Raw genomic sequence first — 26,757 nt, 5'->3', positions numbered from 1 at the left:
AGAAGATAGGAGTAGGAGAAGGCCATTCGGCCCCTCGAGCCTACTCCACCATTCAATGCGATCATGGCTGATCATCCAAATTCAGTACGCTGCCTTCTCCCCATATCCCTGGATCCCTTTAGCCTTAAGAAATATACCTAACTCCTTCTTGAATATAGTTAATGAATTGGCCTCAACTGCCTTTTGTGGTAGAGAATTCCACAGGTTCATCACTCTCTGGGTGCAGAAATTCCTTCTCATCTGTGTCCTAAATGGGTTACTCCTTATCCTTAGACTGCGACCCCTGGTTCTGGACTCCCCGGCCATCGGGAACATCAGTCCTGCATCTAGTCTGTCTCGTCCTGTTAGAATTTTATAAGTTTCAATGAGATCCCCTCTCGTTCTTCTGAACTCCATCAAGTATAAGCCCAATCGATCCAACATCTCCTCATACATCATTCCTGCCATCCCAGGTGTCAGCCTGCTGAACCTTCGCTGCACTCCCTCCATGGTAAGTACATCCTTCCTCAGATAAGGCGACCAAAACTGCACACAATACTCAAGTGTGGTCTCACCAAGGCCCTGTACAACTGCAGCAAGACATCCTTGCTCCTTTACTCAAACCGTCTCGCTACGAAGGCCAACATGCCATTTCCCTTCTTAACCGCCTGTTGCACTTGCACGATTACCTTCAGCGACTGGTGCACAATGCCACCCAGATCTCGTTGCACTTCCCCTTCTACCAATCTATTGCCATTCATTTAATAATCTCCCTTCTTGTTTTTGCCACCAAACTGGATAACCTCGCATTTATCCACATTATACTGCATCTGCCATACACCTGCCCAATCATCCAAACTGCCCAAATCATACTGGATTTGCTCGGCATCCTCCTCACAGCACACACGCCCACCCAGCTTTTTGTCGTCTGCAACTTGGAGATGTTACATCTAGTTCCCTCGTCTAGATCATTAAGTTCCATCAGCAGAGTCACCGCTGTTGTTCCTGGCACTCAAATGGACCTGCTCGTCCTTTTTGACGACTCCTCATCGTGCTTTTTGAGGAGAGAGTCAGGGTCATGCGCCAGTGTCGTGGGAGAAAACTCCCAACAGCATCTAGATTTGGCAGTCAGGTAAAGAGAGTAGTGCCGAATTCTCCTCTGAGGTGAGCGGGAGGAGAAAGAAATCGCCCAGCGCTGGCGTGGGAGGACATCCGCCCTGGGTGAAATATCAACTAAAGTAGCATGTTGTTAGATAAATATTGAAAAGGGATATCACAGATTGAAATATTGCTTACATACCGTGAACGAGAACAGGAACATTTCCAGATTTCTTATTGTGAAAAGTACAATGGTATGATCCGCTGTGCTTTGATTTATTGACTTTAATGCGATACACAGCTTCCTGATTATTCAACATCACTGAATGGATCCTACTGTTGTCTTTGTAAAATGTAAAGTCTTTAATCTGTGAATTGCGGTATTTGTACCGACAGATCAAATTCAAAATATCTCCTTCCCAAATCATAAATGGGTCGATCCGTAATGTCACAGTGGCACCTAATGTTGGGAGCAAAGTTTTAGTTTATCATCAGCTTAACTCACTCTAAGTACTGCTTCGGAAGCAAACCGAATATATTCGACACGTTATGTAACTTAGTTCATCTAATCGAGTTCCATTGTTTTTTTCATTATTCGCTTTTGTGGGATGTGGGCGTCTCTGGCAAGGCCAACATTTGTTGTCCATCCCTAATTGCCCTTGAGAATGTGGTCTTGAGCTGTCTTCTGGAACTGCTACAGCCCGCGTGGTGAAGGTACGCCAACAGTGCCTCCTACCCCAATCCCAACGCCAATCCAGTCTGGGACAAATAACAAACAGAAAGTAAGCAGTGGTCAGTTGGTGATAAATTTACCGATGGCAGCAACTGCTGTTTATTAATATTGTGCAGCGCTTCCCCACCAGTTGGCCCAGCTCTTGTTAGGTTGGAACTGTGTTGGTAACAGCTGTTAAATGTAAATTCATCCCCGATTTTTCGGGAACTAACTGACGACTGAAGATTTGACTTGTCACTGGAATTGGACAGTTAGCTGAGTGGGGACTAGATATTAACATCTAACTAACATTCCAGGGTATTTTATAGTAGAAATCATTTCGTTTAGAATCATTTCTGTGAAGGGAAATGTCACCAATAAGGCCAGAGCTTCTGCAATTTATCATCATCTGTATTTTTCACTTACTATATAAGGAGAATACGACAGTAACTTACATTTACGCTACCCCATTAACTAAACAAAATATGACAAGCAGAAGCAAGAACATGCCAGTCAGCGTCATTTTTGTGAGGGCGCTGCCAAAGAACGGATTATTGCTGAGCAGGACCGTAAGGCTGCACACCTTCGCTATAACCTTAATAGAGTGACTGGGTTCGATTCAGAGTGGCTGCCAATAACGAAAAGTTTATATTGAAGGCGTAAGACAAAGAGTTCGTGTGGTTGCAAGTTCAGCCGAGGAGGTTGTAGCTCATGAAAGACACAGGGGTACTTTTCTGTCTTCTGCACCTGGGCTTTAACCCTCCCCGAAGCAGATCACGGAATAGAATGAGGTGGTTACAGAGATAATGGATACCTACATTTTGGAACGGGCCAATTTGACTGGAAGATACCAATGTAACACCACTATTCATGGCATAAGTGACAGACAAACCAGGGAGCTACTGGCCACTTAGCCTGACATCAATCGTCGGAAAAATGCTTGAACAGATTAATAAGAAATAGATAATAGGGCACTTAGAAAATCATAATATGATTCGGCAGTCAATATGGTTTTATGAAAGAGAAATCGTGTGTTTGACAGCTGTATTAGAGTGTTTGGGGATGTAACTACCAGAGTAGATAAAGGAGAACCAGTGAATGTTGAATATTAGGCTTTTCAAAAGGCATTCAATAAGCTGGCACACGAAAGGCTGTAACACAAGGTAAGGGTTCATGTGATATATTAACTAGCATAGAGGATTGATTTAAGGACATAAAACAGAGAGTATGGATATAAGGTTCATTTTCAGCTTGGAGCCTGTTAATGGTGGGGTGCTGCAAGTTCAGGGCTGGGGCCTCAGCTTTTTACAACTTTTATTAATGACTTAGATGAAGGGACCGAGTGTAATTAAACCAAGGTTGTTGACGATACAAAGCTAGGAGTTAAAGTAAGCTGTGAAACCGACACTAACGATCCTCAAGGGATATGGACAGGTTACGTGACTGGGCAATAAGCTGGCATGTAGAGTTTAATGACAAGGAATTTGTGGTTATTCACTTTGGTAGGAGGAATAGAAAAACTGTATATTTTAAATGGTGATAAACCATTAAATGTAGGTGTTCAGAGGCATTTTGGTGCCCATGTTTGTGAAACACAGAAAGTTAACATGCTGGTGAATAAGTAATTAGGAAGGCAAATGGTATGTTGGCCTTTATTGCAAGGGGATTGCAGTACAAGAGTAAGGACGTCCTGCTGTAATTGTACAGGGCTTTGGTGAAACCAAACCTGGAATGCTGTGTACCGCTTTGGTCTCGTTCCTAAGGAAGCATATACCTGCCTTAGAAGGAATGCAACGAAGCTTCACTAGTTTGAGACCTGTGGTGAGAGGGTTGTCCTATGAGGAGAGATTAAGTAGAATGGGCCTATATTGTCTGGAGTTTAAAAGAATGAGAGGTGATCTCATTGAAATATATACGATTCGGAGAGTGATTGAAAGAGCAAGTTCTAAAAGGCTCTTTCCCCTGACTGGAGAATCTAGAATTGGCGTCAGAGTCTAAGGATAAGAGGTCAGCCATATCGGCCCGAGATGAGAAGGAATTTCTTCATTCAGAGGGTTGTGAAACATTTGAATTTCCTACCCCAGAAGGTTTTGGATGCAGAGCCTTTGAGCATATTCAAGGCTGAGATAGATAGATTTTTGGACTCAAGGGAATCAAGTGATATGTGGATAGGGCGGGAAAGTGGAGTTAAGTTTGAAGATCAGCCACAACCTTATTGAATGTCAGATCTCGCTCGAAAGACTGTATGGGCGACTCCCGTTCTTATTCCTTATGTTCTTAATTCAATTTCTGGAAACCGCAATTTAGGAAGGACGTGAAGGCTTTGGAGAGGGTACAGAAAAGATTTATGGGAATGGTTCCAGGGATGGTTCCACTTACTGGAAACGCTTTGGTTGTTCTCCTTAGAACAGAGATGGCTAAGAGTAGACCTAGTAGAGGAGTTTGAAATCATAAAGGTTTTAGATGGAGTAGTTAGAGAGACAATATTTCTAAATGCATTGGATCGTTAATCGGAGGGCACAAATTTAATCTAAATGGCAAAAAAAGAGGTAAAAAGAGAAATGTACTGCCTAATTTAGTGATGCAAACAGGTTCAACAGTAGGTTTCTAAGCGGAATTGGATAAATAATTGAAGGAGAGAAATTGCAGGGATATGGGGAAAGAGCGGGGGTTTGGGAATAACTGGATTGCTCTTCGAAACAGCCGGCGTACACTCGATGGACCGAACAGAGTCCTTCTGTGCTGTGTTACTCTATAATTCTATGTTTCTATAATCAGCAGCTAGAAGGGCTCCTGAACCTATGATCAGCAGGCGGGGATTTGTAAGGGGAATAACTTGAAATTAAATCACCATTTTACTTTATAAACTACACACAGATCATCATAAAGATTTTGTTGGTAGTTTATCTGCTACCGATCTCTACCACCAACTTTCTTCCAACGTCCTTTCCCTTGGGCCCCGACATGGCCAAAGGGATATCAAATGTGGCGCAAGGCCTGAACACATCGTCCTGACTCACATACATGCTTGTGCACTCAGATACAGACCGACTGATATGAGTTTGGGAATGCTGAAGAAATCGTCCAGCAGCATGTGGGTACGGAGATGAAATCTAAAGAGTTTCCATAGACATTTCCTGAGCGTTCCCAGGAGCAAAGTAACAGATAAATTCTCCTATCACATGGCATCACTCGAAGCCCTTACAGCTAACGGAGTGTGTAACTTTGCCACACGCACCCCAGATACTTGTCAAAGTGTCCACGTTGTAAAGGTTTCCCATTAATCGCAATATCTCACAACTTCAAAGTAATTGCCCAGGCAAGAGAGAATTGAAGCTGTTGTCGTCCCCAGGGGTATTGTATACTGCCCTCCAATCTGAAGATCAACGGTTCACCACTACTCTCTAATTTCTGTCTCTGCCAATTCTATTCCATGCTGCCTCTGCCGCTCTAATCCTATGGGTTTCAAACCTGCTAACAAGTCATAGAGTCATAGAGTTAAAGAGAACAGAAGGAGGCCCTTCGGCCTATCATGTCTGTGCCGGCCATCAAGCCCTGCCTATTCTAATCCCATTTTCTAGCACTTGGTCCGCAGCCTTGTAAGCTATGGCGTGTCATGTGTTCATCCAAATGCTTCTTGAATGTTGTTAGGGTTCCTGCCTCTACCACCCTTTCAGGCAGTGGGTTCAACATTCCAACCACCCTCTGGGAGAAAGAGTTTTTCCTCAAATCCCCTATAAGCGTCCTGCCCCTTACCTGGAAACTATGCCTCCTGGTTATTGACCCCTCTACCAAGGGGAAAAGTTCCTTTCTATCTACCCTATCTTTGTCCCTCAAAACTTTGTACACCTCAATCAGGTCCTCCCTCAGCCTTCCCTGCTCTAAGCAAAACAACCCCAGCCTGTCCAGTCTCTCTTCATAGCTGAAGCACGCCAGCCCAGGTCACATCCTGGTGAATCTCCTCTGCACCATCTCCAATGCAATCCTGTCCCTCCTATATTGTGGCTACCATGTCTAATATGTGGTATTTTATCAAACGCTTCTTGGAAGACTGTATACACAAAATCCACCGCCTACTTCAACACTCTCCATTACTTATTCAAGGAACTGATTATCTATCCATCTATTTACTCACTTAATACAAATAAGGAATCAGCTAGTCCAATGATTGTTATTTCACACACGTTAATCTGTCTTTAACATATCGTGGTAGAGTTTGATCTTGGCACTGAGGCTTAAAGTGGGGTTCGGATTGGCCGACAGTTACAGAAATCGCCCGACTTACGTTCTCACTGAATGAGTAAAATGATGCATGGGCGTTTCTGCATTAGATGGCGATTCTGCAACGTCAGTTTTACCCTCGAGCGAACAACTGAAATTTACACCATTGTGGCTGACCGATTGCGAAAAATCAGAAGTGTTCATTCAACAAACTGATTTTTTATAATCTCTAATGAAGATTATTTACTTCATACCTTTTGCGGTCCTACGATGCGTAATGTGTGCTGCAAAAGAGAAGAAAACTGTTTGATTATCTGTGAACATCTTCGTGACTGCCAAGCTGTAAGGCTGCTAAATAGAGGGGAGGAGGGAAACAAAGGGTGAAATTCGACATTGGCATGGATGCAAAATAAGCGGTACCGCATTTATCACATGTTCGCAACAAAACCTGGGAAGTTCCACTCCGACCCAAAAAGGCGATCGATACTAGTCCAGGAGATTGCTTTGTCTCTGAATGGCCTGCATTACCGGCCTTTTGTAAGAGTTGATGACTGCCCCATACACAATCAGGTCAGTGGATGTAAATGTTAAATGTTAATATGTCAAATTATTTTAATGTTACCTCTTCACAAACAAAGAGAAATTGTTTCTTGAAGATCCGAATTATCTGAGGATTAAATGGAAAATGTACTGCCAGGTCAAAGGAAAGTGGCAAAGTTTGATAAAATGCATTGTCTGAGATCAACTGGTCTGTCAATAGCAAGGGAGCAATTCTTCAAAATTAGCGACCGGCCATTTAGGATGGAAATCAGGAAGCACTTTTATCACACAATGAGTAGTGAAAATCTGCAACTCTCTCCCGAGGAAGACTCCACACTCAATTGAAACTGACAAAACTGATTCATACATTTTAGTTGAGTAAGGGTATCAAGGGATATTGAGCAAATGCTGGAAAATTTAATTGTGGTACAGATCAGCCATGGGAAAATTGAATGGCAGAGCAGGCTCGAGGAGCTGTATGGTCTACTTCTGTTCCTATTTTCCTATTGTCATTTAATTCAGCATTATCATCATTTTTATAATCAAAATAATTGCTGGCGTTCCACTTTTGCTCGTGAAGACAGTACATGACCAAGCAGTTGGCAGCAGAAAGCTTTTGTCGCTCTCCAGACCACAGGAATCACAATATTAAGGCAATGCATGTTGCTGCAAACATTGCACGAACTAATTCTAAACAGGGTCAATGATTAGTGCAGATGTATGTGTATTTCATTGATCAACATGTCGAACTTGGGACTTTTGTCCAGCTAGGATTCAATAGGTTGAATGTTTCAAGTGTTCAATTTGTCCAATTCTTTCCACAAAGCTCTTTTTTGATACTGTGCAACAAAATAAACATGGTGGCCATTATATGCTCATGAAAAGCCACGTTAAGATTAACTTAACGACCCAGATTTTACGGGGACGATGACGCAGCGCACGCCATCGTAAGCCCCGAGAGTGGCCACGCAAAATCCTGGTATCCAGAAGCACTGCACTTGTGCGAAATCCCGGGACTTGTGATCAGTCAAGTTTTTCCACCTGCACCTCAAAAAACCTTTGGCAGGTGCAGTGTTGGGCTATTTGCCCAACTACTGCCCAGCGAATGCTCACAAAACCCTCTTCTCTGCCTTTAGCAGTGTAAGGGTTAAAATAAATGTTAAAATGTTTAAAACATACAAAAACATTTAAAATTAGGTCATGTTAATTTTGGGCCAGAATAAAATGTTTTTATTCTTTTTCAAAAGATTACTTTTTTTTCAGTTTAAATGCTTAATCAAAGGGACTCTAAATTAATTTTTACCATGGGATATTTATTTTTTATTAGAATTCTGTTTTATTTGGTGATTTCGCAGCAGCTTATGGGGATTGGTGCAGGCAGACTCAATCTTAACTTTCAAAAGGGAGTTGGATAAGAATCTGAAGTAAAAAATACGTGCAGGGCTTAGGGGAAAGGGCGGGCTGGGGGAACTAGCTGAAGTGCTTTTGCAGACAGCCGGCATGGGATCGACGGGCCGAATGGCCTTCTTCCGTGGTGTAACTGATCTATGATTCTATGATTATATATCACTCTCTGTTGTGCTCTCTGTGTCTATTTGGTTCTCTCTTTATCTCTTTTTAGCTTTCTGTCTCACTGCACGTTGTTTCTCTCTCTATATATATATATATCTCCTTGTATCTCCCTTTTGTCCTCTCTCTCTCTCTGCCTCTCTTTGTCTGTCTCTCATTATCTCACCTGTGTCTGTCACTTGCTTTATCTGTTTGACTCTATCTCTTGTGTGCCTATCTTCCTCTTTCACTCTGGCTCACTGACTCTCTCGCTCTCTCTCTCACCATTACTCAATCTCTCTGTCTCGGCCTCTCTTATGTCGAATTTCGGGCACCACACTTTAGGAAGAACTTGAAGGCTTTGGAGATGGCGTAGCAAAGATTTACGAGAATGGTTCCAGAAATGAGGGTTTATGCATACTGGAGATGCTGCGGCTGTTCTCCTTAGAGCAGAGAAGGCTAACAGGAGATTTGATAGAGGTGTTGAAAATCATAAAGGCTTTAGACGGAGCAGATAGAGGGCACAGATTTAAACTAAATGGCAAAAACACAGAGGTGAGAAGAGGAATGCACGGCCTGATATGGTAATGCAAACAGCTTCAATAGTAGCTTTCAACAGGAAATTGGATAAATACTTGAAGGAGAAAGAAAAGCAGGGATATGGGGAAAGAGCGGGGGAGTGGAGCTTGCTGGATTGCTCTTCAAACGAGCTGGTGTAGAGGCGATGGGTCAAATGGACACTTCCTGTGCTGTGTTACTCTATGATTCTATGTTTCTATGATCAGCAGCTAGAAGGGCTCCTGAACCTAAGAACAGTAGGTGGGAATTTGTATGGGGGCATGACTTGAAATGAAATAACCATTTTATATTTTCTCAGTTTAGGCTACACCCGCCATAATCAAAGGGATATTAACTCTGGCGTAAGGCCTGAACATCCGTCCCAACTCAATTAAATGCTTGTGTACTCATATACACGCCCACTGATACGAGTGTGGGAATGCCCAGGAAATCATCCAGCAGAGTGTGGGTGCGGAAATGAAAAAATTTCCTGAGCGCTCCCAAACCCAACCGAGAGAGAAACCTCGTATCACAGGGCTTCACTGGGCACTCGAAGCCCTTACAGTTAACAGTGTGTCATTTTTCCACACATGCCCCAGAGTGTTGACAAACTGTCCACAATGGAAAGTTTTCCCCATTAATCGCAATATCTCACAACTTCAACGTAATTGTCCAGGCAAGAGAGGATTGATCCTAATATCATCCCCAGGGGTATTGTATACTGCGCTGCAGTCTGAAGAACAACAGTTCACCTCAACTCACTACTTTCTGTCTCTGCCAATTCTTATCCACGCTGCCTCTGCCCCTTTAATCATATGAGTTTCAATCTTGCTAACATGTCTCATACGTGGTATTTTATCAAACGCCTCTTGGATGTCCATATACACAACATCAAACGCAGTGCCTTCTTCAACACTCAGCATTACTTATTCACGGAACTGATTGTCTAGCCATCTATATATTGACTTATTACGAATTAGGAGTCAGATGCTCCAATTATTATTATAACCCACTCGTTAAGCTGTCTTTAATATATCGTGGTAGATTGTAATATTGCCGCTGAGTCTTAAATCTGGGTTTGGGATTGGCCGACAGTTACAGAAACCGTCTGATTTACAGTTTCACTTAATCAATGAAAATGCACCTTCGGAGCTTCTGAAGTAGGTGGCGATTCTGCAACGTCAGTTTTACCCTCGGGTGAGTAGCTGAAATTTACACCATTGCTACTGGCTGATAACGATAAATCGGAAATGTTCATTCAACAAACTGAATTTATTATCTCTAATGAAGATTATTTACTTCATACCTTTTGCGATCCCACGATGAGTGATATGCACTGCAAATGAGAAGAAAACTGTTGGACTATCTGTGACCATCTTCATGTTTGACCTAAGGTGCTAAGCTGCAAGGCAGCTAAATAATAGGCGGGGGGAAACAAGGGGTGACATTTGACATCTGAAGGGACACAAAACCGCATTTTGTACACGATAAAACCTGAGAAATTCCTCTCCAACCCACAAAGACGGTCGGTAGTAGACCAGGAGATCACTCTGTCTCTGAATTACCTGCATCACCTGGCTTCTGTAAGAGTTGATATCCACCCCAGACATAATCAGGTCAGTTGATGTAAATGTTTAATGTTAATATATCAAATTATTTCAATTTTACCTCTTCACGAACAAAGATAAATTGTTTCTTTAAGATCCGACTGGTCTGAGGATTAAACGGAAAATGTAATGCCAGGTCAAAGGAAAATGGCATAGATTGAAATGATGCATTGTTCTGAGAGCTACTGAGAGTCGCGGCTCTGTCAAAAACAAGGGAATATTTCTTCCAAATTAGCGACATGCCATTTGAGATGGAAATCAGGAAGCACTTTTTACCACAATGAGTATTGAAAATCTGCAACTCTCTACCAAAGAAGCCTCCGTACTCAACTGGAGCAGACAAGAGTCATCGATACAGTTTAGTTGAGTAAGGGTATCAAGGCATATTGCGGGAAAATGGAATTGTGGCACAGATCAGCCATGGGAAAATGGAATGGCAGAGCAGGCTCGAGGAGCTGAATGGCCTTCTTCTGTTCCTATTTTCTTTGATGTAATGTTTTCCTGACGAACCTGTTTGGACACGATTCACACCTTTGATTGCTGTGATTATCTCTCTGCCGAGGTGTGATAAATGGCAGTTAGAAAGATTACCTGTAATCATCTGGCATTATTCTCTGACTATATAAGCTGTGCCTTTATGCATCTCTCCACTTCACCAGATGAAGGAGCAGCGCTCCTAAAGCTTGTGATTTCAATAAAACTGTTGGACTATAACCTGGTGTTGTGTGCCTTCTTACATTTGTCCACCCCAGTCCAACACCGGCAGTTCCACACCACATTTTCCTATCGTCAATTATATCAGCATTATCATCATCATTATAATCAAAATAATTGCCGGTGTTGCACTTTTGCTCGTGAAACATAGAAACATAGAAGATAGGAGCAGGAGTAGGCCATTCGGCCCCTCGAGCCTGCTCCGCCATTCAATGAGATCAAGGCTGATCATCCAATTTCAGTAACCTGTCCCTGCTTTCTCCCCATATCCCTTGATCCCGTTAACCTTAAGAAATATATCTCACTCCTTCTTGAATATATTTAATAAATTGGCCTCCACTGCCTTCTGTCGTAGAGAATTCCACAGGTTCACCACTCTCTGGATGAATAAATTCCTCCTCATCTCTGTCCTAAATGGCTTACTCCTTATCCTTAGACTGTGACCCCTGGTTCATGACTCACCAACCATCGGGAACATCCTTCCTGCATCCTGTCTGTCCAGTCCTGTTAGAATTTTATAAGTTTCAATGAGATCCCCTTTCATTCTTCTAAACTCCAGCGAGTATAAGCCCAATCGACCCAATCTCTCCTTATTCGTCATTCCTGCCATCCCAGGTATCAGTCTGGTGAATCTTTGCTTCACTCCCTCCATCGCAAGAACATCCATCCTTAGATAAAGAGACCAAAACTGCACACAATACGCAAGGTGTGATCTCACCAAGGCCCTGTACAACTGCAGCAAGACACCCTTGCTCCTGTACTCTCATCCTCTCGCTATGAAGGCCAACATACCATTTGCCTTCTTAACCGCCTGCTACAACTGCATGCTTACCTTCTGTGAAGACAAAACATGACAAAGCCGCTGGCAGTAGTAAGCTTTTGCCGCTCCGCAGACCACAAGAATCACAATGGCACAGATATTCCGATCCCTACGGGTGGGCACGCGCTGTGTGCCCCTGCGTAGGGACATCGGAAATGCCGGTTTCAGCCATGCACAGCGCATGCGCTGGAAACCGGCATTTCCGATCTGTCAAGAATGCTCTTGACAGATCCTTTGCCTGCCCTGGAGGAGGGCCTTTGCAGGTGGATACTTCCGCTTTTGGGAGACCTACCACCCAAAGAAACCCCTTGTAACCCTTCTTACGCCTTGTAAAAACAGGCGTAAGTCCTGCTTTTACAAGGATAAGTGTTGAAAGTAACTTGGTGTGGAGCAACACTGATGCATTGCGAGCACCCTATCTACTTAGGAGTCACCCTTGACCGATGCCTCACCTTCAAGAACCACATCGAGAAGACAAAGGCAAAAGTGAGCGCACGAAACAACATGCTGAATAAGCTCACTAACTCAAAATGGGGAGCAAGCCTGAAAACATTGCGAACCAGTGCACTTGATCTTTGCTATTCCACTGCCGAATACGCCTGCCCTGCATGGGAAAGGTCTACTCATGCCAAGAAGATGGATGCCGTTCTGAATGCAAGCTGCCAATTTATCACAAGTTGCTTAAAACCAACAAACACCAACGGCCAATATATCCTGGTGGGTATCGCTCCCCCTGATATAAGAAGAACGGTAGCCAGCAAGAAAGAGTGACTCCGTCAAACATCAGATGAGAGGCACACTCTGCATTGTCATACACCTACATCCAGCCGCCTAAAGTCAAGGAAGAGCTTCATGAACAGTGTTGTTCCATTACAATCAACCTCATCTGAAGCCCGCATCGCCTTGTAGAAAGACCGGCTCGCCAGTCTTGAACAACCCCCAGCAACGGAAATTTTACCTGATGACACACTTCCCCCAGGAGCTAATTGCAACTGGGCAATCTGGAAGTGCCTTAACAGACTTAGGGCCGATATAGGTTGCTCAAAGGTGTCACTAAGCAAATGGGGATATTCAACCAGACCAACAACTTGTGAATGTGAAACTGAGGCACAGACTATGCAACATCTCCTGCAATGCCCATCGTTAGAGGAACCCTGCACTGTTGCAGATCTTTCCGAATCCAACAACAAGGCACAAAAATGTGCCCAGTTCTGGCTGGGCTATGTATAGACTGTCCGTTGCGTTGAAAAAAGTGAAAAAAAGTTTTCACTGATTTATCATTTGAAAATTTCTAAAAAAGGTAACTTTATTTTTAGCCGCGTAAAAAACATTAATTATTTTTTTCAGAAAATTAAATTTTTGTTCAACATATTTAATTTATTTGTAATATCAAATCTTTTTAAAAATGTGATTAAAAAGAATGTATTTAAAGTTTTACTGTGTTTTGGGGGTGATCTACTTTCATAAAGTAGACAGCTCTTCCGGTCAAGTGTAAGAAGGTACATTCCCTCCTTTGATTGGGTCCCCATGGCCCACGTGATACCAGGGACGCTTGTGAACCGCATGCACCCCTGGGATATGTAGTTCCGGCACAGTTGGAGTTCGCGAGGCCCAGGAGCGGAAGTGTGTCCATCCCGGGAGCCCTCAGGAAAGGGCGTAGATAGTTTCCAGATCAGAGGCTTCCGCACGCGGGAAGCCTTCGATCATAAAATATGGCCCATTGTTAAGGAAATGCATGTTGCTGCAAACATTGCAAAAATAATTATAAAATGGCTCAATGATCAGTGCAGATTTATGTGTATTTCATTGTTTAACAAGTAGAACATGGGGCTTTTTTCCAACTAGGATTCAATAGGATGAATGTTTCAAGTGTTCAATTTGGTTAATTTTTTCCACAAAGTTGTTTTTTGATGCTGTGAAACAAAATAAATATGGGTGCCATCATATGCTCATGAAAAGTCACTTTAAGAATAACTTAATGGCCCGGATTTTTTGAGGGGTCGATGAAGCAGCGCACGTCATCATAAGTCCTGAGGAGGGCCACGCAAGATCCTGGTTTCCACAAGCACTGCGCATGCGCGAAATCCCGGAAATTGCGATCGTTCAAGGTTCTCCGCATGCACCCCAAAAAAGATTTGGCAAGCGCAGAGTTGGGCTATTTGCAGAATTACTGGCCAGCGAATGCCCACAAAACACTTATCTCTGCTTTTAGCAGCGTAAGGGTTAAAATAAAGGTTATCAGGGCCAGAACTTTGGGTCCCCACGGCTGAGTATGCACTGTGTACTCGCGCATAGGCCCAACGAAAATGCCGGCCTCGTGCATGCACTGCGCATGCGCGGGAAACTAGAACTTCCGTTCCCTTAAAGGAAGGGGTTCACAAGTCGAACGCATGCGCCGGAGAGGCAGCGCATATACCTGGAACTTCCGTTTTTTTAACAGGTTTTTCCGGGAGGGTAAGTCTCCAGCAGCTACGCTTATAAAAAGCAGTAGCAAGGCCTGGTTCTACCAAGGTACGTGGTGAATTAAGTAAAATTAAACAATTTTTTCCACAGGTGTATTATTTTTAAATACTTTAAAGAAAGGTAAGTTTATTTTTAGCTCTGTTAGTAACAGTAATTCATTCAAAAATTTAAATTTTTGTCTAAAATAGTAATTTTATGTAATTTATAGTTATTTAAAAAATGTGATAGTTTTAAATTAATTGAAGTTTTATTTATGTTTTGGGGCTGAATTTTATTTATAGTTTTGACAGCTCTTCCTGTCAAGTCTATGAATACAGATTCCCTGCTCCGATTGGCTCCCCATGGCCCACATGATCCCAGGGGACGCATCGAACTAACTGCGCCCCTGGGATACGCAAGCACTGCGCGCCGGCAGTTGGAGCAGGCCCAGGATCGGAATCCCACGCGGGCCCACAGCTCAACGGCTGGCGCACTAGGTAAGTGCAGGTCGGAGGCTTGCACCCGCGGGAAGCCTCCGACCTGAATTTCTGGGCCATTATTAAAACATACAAAAACATTTATAATTCGTTCATATAAATTTTGGGCCAGGATAAAATGTTTTTATTCTTTTTCAAAAGATTATGTTTTCCCATTTGAAGTGCTTAATCAAAGGGACTTTTAATTACTTTTTAACATGGGATATTTATTTATTATTAGAATTGTGATTTATTTGGAGCTTTTGCAGCAGGTTACGTGGACTGGTGGAGGCAGACTCAATCTTATCATTCAAAAGGCAGTGGGATAAGTACCTGAAGGAAATAACATACGGGGAAAGGGCGGGGGAGTGGAGCTAACTTGCAGAGAACCGGCATGGACTCGACGGGCCGAATGGCTGTAACCATTCTATGATTCTATATCACTCTCGGTTGCTCTCGCTGTGCCTAGTTGACACTCCCTTTCTCTCTCATTAGCTATCTGTCTCACTTCATGTTGTTTCTTCCACTCTGTCTCTTTCTCCCGGAACCTCCTTCTCTCCTCCTTTTGTTCTCTCTCTCTGTCTGCCAATCTATGTGTGTCTCTCTGTATGTCATCTGTGTTTGCCTCTTGCTGTATCTCTTTGACTCTGGCCCTCTCGTGTGTCTATCTTCCTCTTTCACTCTGATTCATTGACTCTCTCCCTCTCTCTCTCCCACTCTCTCACTCTCTCACTCTCTCACTCTCTCACTCTCTCACTCTCACTCTCACTCTCACTCTCACTCTCTCACTCTCTGCCCACCCCCCCCACCTCTCACTCTCTCCCCACCCCCCCCACCTCTCACTCTCTCCCCACCCCCCCACCTCTCACTCTCTCCCCACCCCCCCCCCCACCTCTCACTCTCTCGCGCGCTCACTGTAATTCAATCTCTCTGTCTGGGTCTCTCTCTGCATTTTTCGCTACCTGTGTGTGTGTGTTTGTGTGTGTGTATGTGTGTGTGTGTTTGTTTAAAACGTTCTCCCACTCTCTCCCTCTTTCTCTCTTTCTCCCTGTCTCTCCATGGCAGATGTTCAACAAGAAGGCTGCCTGTGGCACACAAAATCATGAAGCGATGCTATAGACCAAGATTAACATCCAGCTACAGAAACCACACACGGTAAAGCTCACCACATTTATTAATAGCAGTTTCTGCCAATGGTAAAAAAAGAATGATTAGACAGTTTCGACGAAACCTTAAGTGGGCTGCAACCGGTAATAGTAAAAGTGAAGCCTCTCAGATGAGCAGAAAGATCATGGTACCCCGACTAATCTAACTTAGCTCAGTTGACGCAGTAAATTCTGATTAAACCCAAAGCATAGAAATGACTTTTAAAGGCATTTTCAATAAAATGTCTGAATGTCAGAAACTGCCAATATCAATTTAGTGTGACTCTCCCTCTTACAGATTGAGCCTTATTAATCTGATTATGAAACCGCGGTGAGTGACGCTGATTTTCAAAGGCAATGTATATATTGGAGATTCACTTACAGAAGATCAGAAGGCTACAGAAGTGCTTCATTTTTGAATGCAGGGGATCCGAGCAGAGCTCCCCCTCCCTCTGTGAAGACGCAAGTCTCGGTTCAGCTGTTTTCCGTTCCTTTGATCTGAAATGTGCAATCATAGAATCATACAGCAAGGACGCCATTCGGCCCTTTATGCCCGTGCAAGCACTTCCAAACAGTTTGGCAATTGTACCCACTCCCCTGCTCTTTCCCCAAATACTTGTACTTTTCAACTTGGCAGCCAGTCGCTCGCCTTAATGAAAGCTATAGCCAAATATAATTAAAACACACGGATCTTAATTCTCTTTGTTTTAATGCAGCGTCTATTTGATCAGAATTGCGTGAACATTTCCACTGAGCGCCAGAAGAGATCGCTTCAGTCAAACACAGCGCAACCTATTCCCAAGCACATTGTTCCACTTGTCATTCCTGCTCCCGAATAAAGCACCCGCCCTCATTCACGCTGTTCTACTTCTTCAATATCAAACGCCCGCACAAACAGATTCCGAGAGTGTACTTACAGAGAATGAGGAGACAGCGACAGGAGCGAGTTCACCGGGAGCAGTCTGCAGCTATGGAGCTCCTTGTCCATTCACCAGGCGACTGCGCACTGAGATCATTGTGACTTCTGATCACATTGAGAAAATGGGAAACTCCACCGGACGTGGTGACGAGTCCACCTGGATGCTGAAAAGTGAACTGAGATCTGTCAGGTTGAAAAAAATATTCTTATCAGAGGCGAGCAGTTGGAATCTAGGCCGGAGAGATCTCTGGAAACTGTTTTGAACATGATTTATTCTAACCGCAGTTTGTACCGTTAACACAGAGACTGGACTGGTCTGTGGCCCCAGGCTGAAGGCTTGTTTTACGATCTAGGGAAGCGGTCACCCCAGCTCTGTGTGTGGCCTGGCACAACGGTAGAGGGAGGAAACGGAGGTTAAGGGCTGATATCAGTGGGAACTGTGACCACTGAACGTTTTTCGCTCTGGCACCATTAACCATTTAATCCCCGAGAGTTTAACCCAGTGTTTAACAAAGAGGTGATTCGAATCACAAATTGGTGAAGCCTATACATAGGCTTATCAGTTGTATCTCCTTGAGCTGCTCAAACTAACCCCACTCTCCGGCTCACTCCAGGTAACCGTCAATATTGCTCTACCAGAATCAATAATCCTATTATATTTTAATATTAAATTTTGGACTTCAGATAAGATTTGCCATCTTATTATAGGGCAATGGAATATCGCACCCACTCAGTGCTGACTGTGGTACAAACATCTGTCCATGCAATTTGTTATTGTCGTGGTGTAACATTCTAATTACTGATTATGTTTTGTATGAATCGATTAACCCTACCAATGCCACCATGGGCAGATGTATAAGTGTGTGACTACACTGAATATGTAAAATATTGAAACCTTTGCCCCCAATTACTAACTGGATCTACACTGTCCTATTGTCACAACCTACGATTACTGAAACTGTCCTATTACCACAGTCCTATGATTGGTATCTATGCTGTCCTACTGATCTGTAATTGGTAGCTATACTGCCCTAATTTTTTGATTAATACTTACGCTGTAATACTGATAAAGGCCTATGTTTAGTACCTGCATTGTCGCAATGGTACATGTCTATGATTCTTGCCTGTTCTGTCATACTGGATTAGATCTATGATTAGTGTCTACATTCTACTTTTGTGCATTCCTGTGATGATATCGTTAATTTTAGCCCCGTTTACTCAATTTACAACACATGCTGGGCTGATCGCACAGACTGCCCAAGAAGAACATTTGAAGTAACAACAGAAAATGTTGGAAAAACTCAGCAGATCAGGCAACATTCGTTGAGAGAAAATAGTGGGAACAGGTCACAAAACATCTATGAAGCGAGATTACCTTTCACCAGAACTGGAAAATCTAGGTTAACTAGCGCTATGGGAGATGGTTTAAGCGACTTTTGCCCCGAAACGTTGACTCTATTTGCTCTCCACGGTTGTTGCCTGGCCTGGTGAGTTTTTCCAGCATTTTCTGTTGTTATTTCGGATTTCCAGCATCTGCAGTATTTTGCTATCAAACACTTGAGATACTCGGATAATGTAAACCATGGTTCCCACAGATTGCAGCACTTTAGATAATTTAGCGTTGGTAATCGAGACTGTGGCTACGGCAAGAAAAACAAGCTCAGTTGTTTACATAACACTACAACGCATTCAATGTACCTCAGAAACTTACTAATGAAGGCGAGAACTCTGAATACCAGTGTCAAAGTAAAGCTGGTAACAAACACATTCGTTAATTACAGACTCAACACCCCCAGACTGCCAGTCATCAATAATAACTCTCCCCTGATTAAAATTACATAATGGACTTCCTCGAACGTGAGTGAATTGACAATGATTGGCATCAGAACAACAAATTATCTGTCATTAAGTTCCCAATCATTCCATTCTTTTAACCAGGTCTCTGTTATTGTCACAATATCATGGTCTCACGTGGTGTCTTGTGGCAGCATCAATGGCCGAGAAATTCGGGTCGGGAGCTTCCCGCGGGTGCAAGCCCCCGACCTGCACTTACCTAGCACGCCGGCCGTGGTGCTTTGGGCCCGCATGGGATTCCGATCCTGGGCCTCCTCCAACTATCGGCGTGCAGTGCTTGCGTACCCCAGATGCGCAGTTAGTTCGAGGCATCCCCTGGGATCACGTGGGCCATGGAGAGCCAATGGTAGCAGGGAATGCTTCATTCATAAAATTGACAGGAAGAGCTGTCAAAACCCTAAATACTATAAGCCCCAAAACATCACTAAACTTCAAATAATTTTTTTTTAATTACAATTTTAAAATAACTATAAATTACATAAAATAAATATTTTAAACAATAATTTAAATTTTTGAAAAAATGAATTATAACTTCTAACGGGACTAAAAATAAACTTACCTTTCTTTAAAGTATTTAAAAATAATACACCTGTGGAAAAAATGTTTTAATTTTAATTAATTCACCACTTACCTTGTTAAAAGCAGGCCTTGCGCCTGCTTGTTATATGTGTAACTCCGGGAGACTTACCCTCCCCGGAAAAACCTGGAAAAAAAATGTAAGTTCGATGCACATGCTGCCACTCCGGCACACACATTCCTCCTCTGAACCATTTATTTCAAGGGAACAGAAGTTCCGGTTTCCCACGCATGCACAGTGCATGCACAAAACCGGCAATTCCATTGGGCCTACAGGTGAGTACCCCGTGCGTACTCGCCCGTGGAGGCCCTAATTTCTGTGCCATTATGTACCAAGCTATATGCATTTACACACAGGTATTCCAAACCTATCTTAGACTGACTCGCAATTGCCTGCTTTCTGATCCCGCCTATTTCTGAATTACTCTTTATTATAACGTTGTTTCTGTCTCTCAGCCCTCTGTACACTTGTTTCTCCTCTGTACTGTTTTATCCTGGTGCCCACCCACCCCTTACAAAAGTCGCTTAAACCATCTCCCATAGCGCTAGTTAACCTAGATTTTCCAGTTCTGGTGAAAGGTAATCTCGCTTCATAGATGTTTTGTGACCTGTTTCCAGCATTTGCTGTTTTCCTTTACCAAACACTTTCAATGCCGGCTGCTTCGTGTTGGACATTCGATGTGAATCTTGAACCGTTTCAGAATCAACTACCTTGAGCTATTGGCGATTTTTTTTGATTCGCTTATGGGATGAGGGCATCGCTGGCAAGGCCAGCATTTATTGCCCTTCCCTAATTGCCCTTGAGAAGGTGGTGGTGAGCCGCCTTCTTGAACTGCTGCAGTCCATGTTGTGAAAGTACTCCCACAGTGCTGTTAGGAAGGGAGTTCCAGGATTTTGACCCAGCGACAATGAAGGTGATATAATTCTAAGTCAGGATGGTGAGTGACTTGGAGGGGAATTTGGAGGTGGTATTTTTCCCATGCACCTGCTGCCCTTGTCCTTCTAGGTGGAAGAGGTCGCGGCTTCGGGATGTACTGGTGAAGAAGCCTTGGCGAGTTGCTGCAGTGCATCTTGTAAATGGTACACACTGCAGCCACTGTACGCCCGTGGTGGAGGGAGTAAATTTCAGCCCTTATAGGTTATGATAGGCAAATTATACAAACCTTTAACCCTCTCAGTACTCGATATTGTTTGCTGTGCACAGCCTGTTAATCGTCAACACTCTCATTTCTAGATCCACATGATGTACGCTGGATGAAAACCGTTAACCCTTTCAGCACTGAATGCCATGTGCTGAGCGCTATATAAAAAATCTTTGGCCTATAATTTCATCTCGGTCGGTGGGGCAAAACGGGCGTTTTCGAATCGGTTACCCGTTCCACGCAGCGCCTGATATTCAATTCCATTGCAGTCGAAACTAATTATACTTTTTTACTTCTATATCCCAGCGCTGTACTCTCTCAGAACCAGATACCATGTACAGGAGACCGTGAATATTTAACCCTGTCTTTCAGTTAAGACTTTAACCCTCTCAGGTGGGCGTAAGTGATCCACGGGCACTCTTTGAAGAAGAGCAGGGAGTTAGCCCCAGTGTCCTGGGCCAATAAATACCCCTCAGCCAACATCGCAAAAAAAACAGAATCTCGGGGGATTGTCACATTTTTGTCAGTGGGACGCAAATTTGCTGCCGTGTTTTCTGCATTACCGTCGTGAATACACTGCACAAGTATTTCATTGGCTGTAACGTACTTTGGAGCGCCCTGATATCGTGAAAGGCGCTATAAAAACGCAAGTTCTTTCTTTCTTCTCCGTGCCAGATAACATTAATCTATTTGGATTTTCAACCCCTCAGTTCTGGATCTCCATATTGTATGTATTGTTCTAACCTCTTTCTAGCAGACACCCTGTGCACTGCAACAGACGTCATTCTTTAATCTTCGAAGGCAATCTCACAAAGTTGGAAACAGGAGTGCTTTCTTTTTATATATCTGCTTACAAGTTGTCAGCATTGTGCTTCACATCCGGGCAGCATTGATTCCCAGTTGTCAGCGAGCATAAAACACGTGATGCAAATAGTTGAACTTTAGTCTAATATGGAAGCAGGTGTGAAGGTTAAGATTTAGCTCTGATCCATCATGAAATTCTCGTGGTTAATCGCTGATCTGTTAGATTAGCATCGTGGCAGCGTGGGATCTGAGATGAGGTAACTGATGCGGTTTCCTGTGTTTACAAATTGTTTGTCTAATACGAACAGATCTTCATGGTTCAGGCCTAGTTCATTTGGTCGCACTCTCAGTCTGAGTCAGCAGTCCGTGGGTTTGAGCCCCACCCTAGAGACTTGAGCCTCGATATAATCGAGGCTGACACTCCCCGTGCTGAGGGAGTGCTGCACTGTCGGAGGCGCCGTCTTTAGAATGTAAAAGATCCCACAGCACTATTGGAAGAAGAGAAAGTGTGTTTCCCAGATTACAGCAGTGACTACACTTCAAAAAATACTTCATTGGCTGTAAAGCGTTTTGGGACGTCTTGAGAACGAGAAAGACGCTTTTTTTCTTTCATGAAGTTCAGAAAACGCATTGAAAATCGAGGTTTGATTTGAGTGAAGCAACACGATTCAACAACTGGAAATGTGACTGAGGAGAAACAGGAATGGCATCGTTGCGGTGTTACACAGATGATTAAAAGCGAGCGGTAAGTTGCAGTGCATGAAAGGAGTTGCACTTAAACTATTGCAAAAATAAATAACTGCAGATGCTGGAAATTTGAAATAAAAATAGAAAATGCTGGAAATGCTCAGCAGGTCATTGCATCTATGAGAGGAGAACTGAGCGAACGACCTTCCATCCAGCCTGAAATGTTAACTCTATTACTCCACAGATGCTGCCTGACCTGCTGAGTATTTCCAGTATTTATTCGTTTTCATAGCACTGACGGTTTTTCTTGGCAGAGGGAGTAAAAATAACTCGAGTTGATAAGTGTGTGCTGCTGTGTATATGAGTTTGTCTGTACATCACCTGTGCAGTAATCAATCCCCTCACCCTCTTCTGCATTTTAGTCAACCTGTCAGGAACAGAAATAGGCCATTGGATTCTGGCTGAAGTCCAATTACCCGCCATAACTCAATAATATATCTATACCCGTTTGCCCCCGCCCCTCCATTAGTGACCTTGCCTTCAGCCGCCTGGGCTCTAAGCTCCGTAATTCCATCACTCAACCTCTCTGCCTCTCCCTCCTCCTTTAAGACACTCATTAAAACCTACCTCTTTGAAAAACCTTTTGGTCACCCGCCATAATATTCAGCTCGGTCTCAAATTGTAGTTGATTATCGCTCCTGTGAAGAGCATTGGGAGATTATACTACGTCGGAGGCGCTATATAAATGACAGTTATTGTTGCTGATACCGTTACATAACAGAAAACTAGCGATCTCACTTGTGAAAGCTTCAATTGACCCCTGCATCCACAGCCTTTTTCTGGTTACAAATGCCAAATTTCAACTAACTGTTTCAAAATGTGCTTCCCGACTGACCAAGCTCTAGTGTTAACTTTGAGTCCTACGTTTTTAATGCTAGAGGACTGCTTTTACTTCCACACTGTTCCTTAACCTTCCCAATCTCCATACCCCAGACCACTCTTCACCTTTATAACCTCCATCCCATACTTTCTGTTAACCTTACTAATCTCCATCCCATACACAATTTCATCCTTGCTAACCTCCCTCCCATACTCCATCTCCTCCTTTCCTATTCTTCCTCCCATACTATCCCTATTTTTCCTAATCGCATTCCCATAACTCTAAATCCTTCCTAATCTCCCAACCACACCTCCTCCTTCTTCTTAATCATCCTCCTATACTCTCCATAGTCTTCCTAATCACCATCCTTTATTCTATTTTAACGTTCCTGATTTCGGTTTCATGCGGATTTAGTTTTCCTGAACTCCCTTCCGTATTCCTCTTAACCATGCTAATCTCCACAATTGCCCCTCTTAGCATTCCCAATGACCACACCATATTCCCCTTAACCTTATTGATCTCCCCTTTGCTAATCAGCCATATTAGCTTCTCTGTATTTATATTGTGCTTATTTGAATCTAATTCTGCTCTACTATAAATCCATCAGTGGAACCCTAAACTATAGATGCACATTCAGTCCTAGTCAGAAAGTTTGTAAGAGGTAAACGGTGTGTGTTATCCTTAACTAACTCCCACTGCAACTCAGCTGGTTGATCTGTCTGTTCCAGCTGCTTAATGTACACCAGGTCATCTGCTTAGTGCACTAAGATCTTATTTCCTGACAAACTATTCAGTTTAATTCATTTCTTTCTATATTTCTATTGTGAACCTCATTATTTTACGGCAGCAATTGCTAACTGATATCCTACCGTTAGGTTGTTAACATGCTCTGCTGGTTCCTTAAGGTCAGCTTATAAGATTCCAGAGGGACCCAGGCTCCAAATGATTCGAGATTGACCAGTAGTGGGGACAGTGACTTAACTTGATTTAGCACAAGCAGGACTTAATTAAATACAGTACTTGAAAAGCAGTTTGCAGTGTATAATTGAGACTTATATTACAACTAGCTGAAGTGCCCGGCGTTGCCGAGGGTCTTTTGAGGGCATGTTGTTGTTGGAAGTGAGAGAGAGAGAGCGACTGGGGGGAAGAGAGAGAGCGACTGGGGGCAAGAGAGAGAGCGACTGGGGGCAAGAGAGAGAGCGAGAGATTGGGGGCAAGAGAGAGAGCGAGAGATTGGGGGGAAGAGAGAGAGCGACTGGGGGGAAGAGAGAGAGCGACTGGGGGCAAGAGAGAGAGTGACTGGGGGCAAGAGAGAGAGCGAGAGATTGGGGGGAAGAGAGAGAGCGAGAGACTGGGGGGAAGAGAGCGAGAGGCAGGGGGGAAGAGAGAGAGCGACTGGGGGGAAGAGAGAGAGCGACTGGGGGGAAGAGAGAGAGCGACTGGGGGTAAGAGAGAGAGCGACTGGGGGGAAGAGAGAGAGCGACTGGGGGGAAGAGAGAGAGAGCGACTGGGGAAGAGTGAGAGCGACTGGGGGGAAGAGAGAGAGCGACTGGGGGAAGGGGGAGGCGGGGGAGGAAAGGATGAGGGAAGGGGGAGGCGGGGGAGGAAAGGATGAGGGGGGAGAAAAGGGGGAGGGGGAGAAAAGGGGGAGGGGAGGCGGGGGAGGAAAGGATGAGGGGGGAGAAAAGGGGGAGGGGGGGAAGGATGGGGGAGGGGGGAAGGATGAGGGGGGGGAAGGATGGGGGAGGGGGGAAGGATGAGGGGGGGAAGGATGAGGGGGGAAGGATGAGGGGGGGAAGGATGAGGGGGGGAAGGATGAGGGGGGGGAGAAAAGGGGGAGGGGGAAGGATGAGGGGGGAAGGGGGGGAGGGGGAAGGATGAGGGGGGAAGGGGGGGGAGGGGGAAGGATGAGGGGGGAAGGGGAGGGAGGGGGAGGGGGAGGGGAGAAGGGGGAGGGAGGGGGAGGGGGGAAGGGGGAGGGAGGGGGAGGGGAGGGGGAGGGGGGAAGGATAGGGGGGGAGGGGGGGAAGGTGGAGGTGGGGGAAGGGGGAGGTGGGGGGAGGGGGAGGAAAGGAGGAGGGGGGAGTAAGGGGGGAGGGGGAGGAATGGGGGGAGGGGAGGGGGGGAAAGATGAAGGGGGGAGAGGGGAGGGGGGAAGGGGGAGGTGGGGGAGGGGGAGGTGGGGGAGGAAAGGAGGAGGGGGGAGTAAAGGGGGAGGGGGAGAAAGGGGGGAGGGGAGGGGAGGGGAGGAAAGGGGGCGGAGGGGAGGAAAGGGGGCGGGGGGAGGAAAGGGGCGGGGGGGAGGGGAGGAAAGGGGCGGGGGGAGGGGAGGAAAGGGGGCGGGAGGGGAGGAAAGGGGGCGGAGTGGAGGAAAGGGGGCGGGGGGAGGAAAGGGCGGGGGGGAGGGGAGGAAAGGGGCGGGGGCAGGGGAGGAAAGGGGCGGGGGAGGGGAGGAATGGGGGCGGGAGGGGAGGAAAGGGGGCCGGAGGGGAGGAAAGGGGGCGGGGGGAGGAAAGGGGGCGGGGGGGGAGGGGAGGAAAGGGGGCGGAGGGAGGGGAGGAAAGGGGGCGGGGGGGAGGGGAGGAAAGGGGCGGGGGGGAGGAAAGGGGGAGGGGGAGAAAGGGGGGAGGAAAGGGAAGGGGGAGGAAAGGAAAGGGAAGGGGGGAGGGAAGGGGGGAGGGAAGTGGGAGAAAGGGGGGGAGGAAAGAGGGGGCAGAAAGGGGAGGGGGAAGGGGGGAAGTAAAGGGGGGTAGAGGGGGAGGAAAGGGGGATAGGGGAGGGGTGAGGGGTGAGGGGGAGGGGGGGGAAAGGGGAGGGGGAGGGGGGGGAAAGGGGAGGGGGAGGGGGGAAAAAGGGAGGGGGGGAAAAGGGGAGGGGGGAGGGGGAGGGGGAGGGGGAGGGGGGAGGTGGAGGGGGAGGGGGAGCGGGGAAAAAGAGGGGTGAGGAAAGGGGGAGGAAAGGGGGGAGGAAAAAGAGGGGGGAGGAAAGGGGGGAGGAAGGGAAGGGAAGGGGGAAGAGAAGGGAAGGGAAGGGGGAGGGAAGGGAAGGGGGGAGGAAAGGGGGAGGGGGAAGGGGGGAGGAAAGGGGGAGGGGGAAGGGGGGAGGGGGAAGGGGGGAGGAAAGGGGGAGGGGGAAGGGGGAGAAAAAAGGGGGAGGAAAGGGGGAGGGGGAAGGGGGGGAAAGGGGAAGGGGGAGGGGGAAGGGGGAAAGGGGGAGGAAGGGGGAAGGGGGCGGAAAGGGGGGGGGGAGGGGGAGGAAGGGGGGGGAAAGGGGGAGGAAGGGGGAAGGGGGGAGGAAGGGGGAAAGGGGGAGGAAGGGGGAAGGGGGGAGGAAGGGGGAAAGGGGGAGGAAGGGGGAAGGGGGAGGGGAGGGGGAAGGGGGAGGGGAGGGGGAAGGGGGGAGGGGAGAAGGGGGAGGAAAGGGGGAGGGGAAGGGGGAGGAAAGGGGGAGGGGGAAGGGGAGGAAAGGGGGAGGGGGGAGGAAATGGGGGAGGGGGAAGGGGGGAGGAAAGGGGGAGGGGGGAGGGGGGAGGAAAGGGGGAGGGGGAAGGGGGGAGGAAAGGGGGAAGGGGAAGGGGGGAGGAAAGGGGGAAGGGGAAGGGGGGAGGAAAGGGGGAGGAGGAAGGGGGGAGGAAAGGGGGAGGGGGAAGGGGGGGGAGGGGGAAGGGGGGAGGAAAGGGGGAGGGGGAAGGGGGGAGGAAGGGGGATGGGGGGAGGAAAGGGGGAGGGGGGAGGAAGAAGGGGGGAGGAAAGGGGGAGGGGGAAGGGGGGAGGGGGGAGGAAAGGGGGAGGGGGAAGGGGGGGAGGAAAGGGGGAGGGGGAAGGGGGGAGGGGGGAGGAAAGGGGGAGGGGGAGGAAAGGGGGAGGGGGGAGGGGTAAGGGAGGGGGAAGGGGAGGGGGAAGGGGGGAGGAAAGGGGGAGGGGGAAGCGGGGGGAGGGGGAAGCAGTGGGAGGGGAGGAGAAGAGGGGGGGAAGAGGGGGGAAGGGTGGGAGGTGGGAGGGGGAGGGTGGGAAGAGGGGGAAGGGTGGGAGGTGG

General features: G+C 46.1%; 1 protein-coding gene across 1 annotated transcript in view; it reads right to left on the bottom strand.

Annotated features, from left to right (window-relative positions):
- Positions 1–26,757, bottom strand: part of LOC147084992 (Fc receptor-like protein 3) — a 405,119-nt gene that overhangs the window by 26,080 nt on the left and 352,282 nt on the right. The window contains exon 5 of the mRNA XM_085979398.1: positions 1,280–1,537. Within this exon, the coding sequence (XP_085835524.1) occupies positions 1,280–1,537 (258 nt within the window). The remainder of the gene's footprint in view (positions 1–1,279; positions 1,538–26,757) is intronic.

This window comes from Somniosus microcephalus, unplaced genomic scaffold (assembly GCF_052327205.1).
Source record: "Somniosus microcephalus isolate GS21.2 unplaced genomic scaffold, FLI_Smic_1.0 unresolved_chr9, whole genome shotgun sequence".
NCBI lineage: Eukaryota > Metazoa > Chordata > Chondrichthyes > Squaliformes > Somniosidae > Somniosus > Somniosus microcephalus.
The sequence above is the reverse complement of the archived record's forward strand: the minus strand, read 5'-3'. Positions and strand labels throughout refer to the sequence as shown.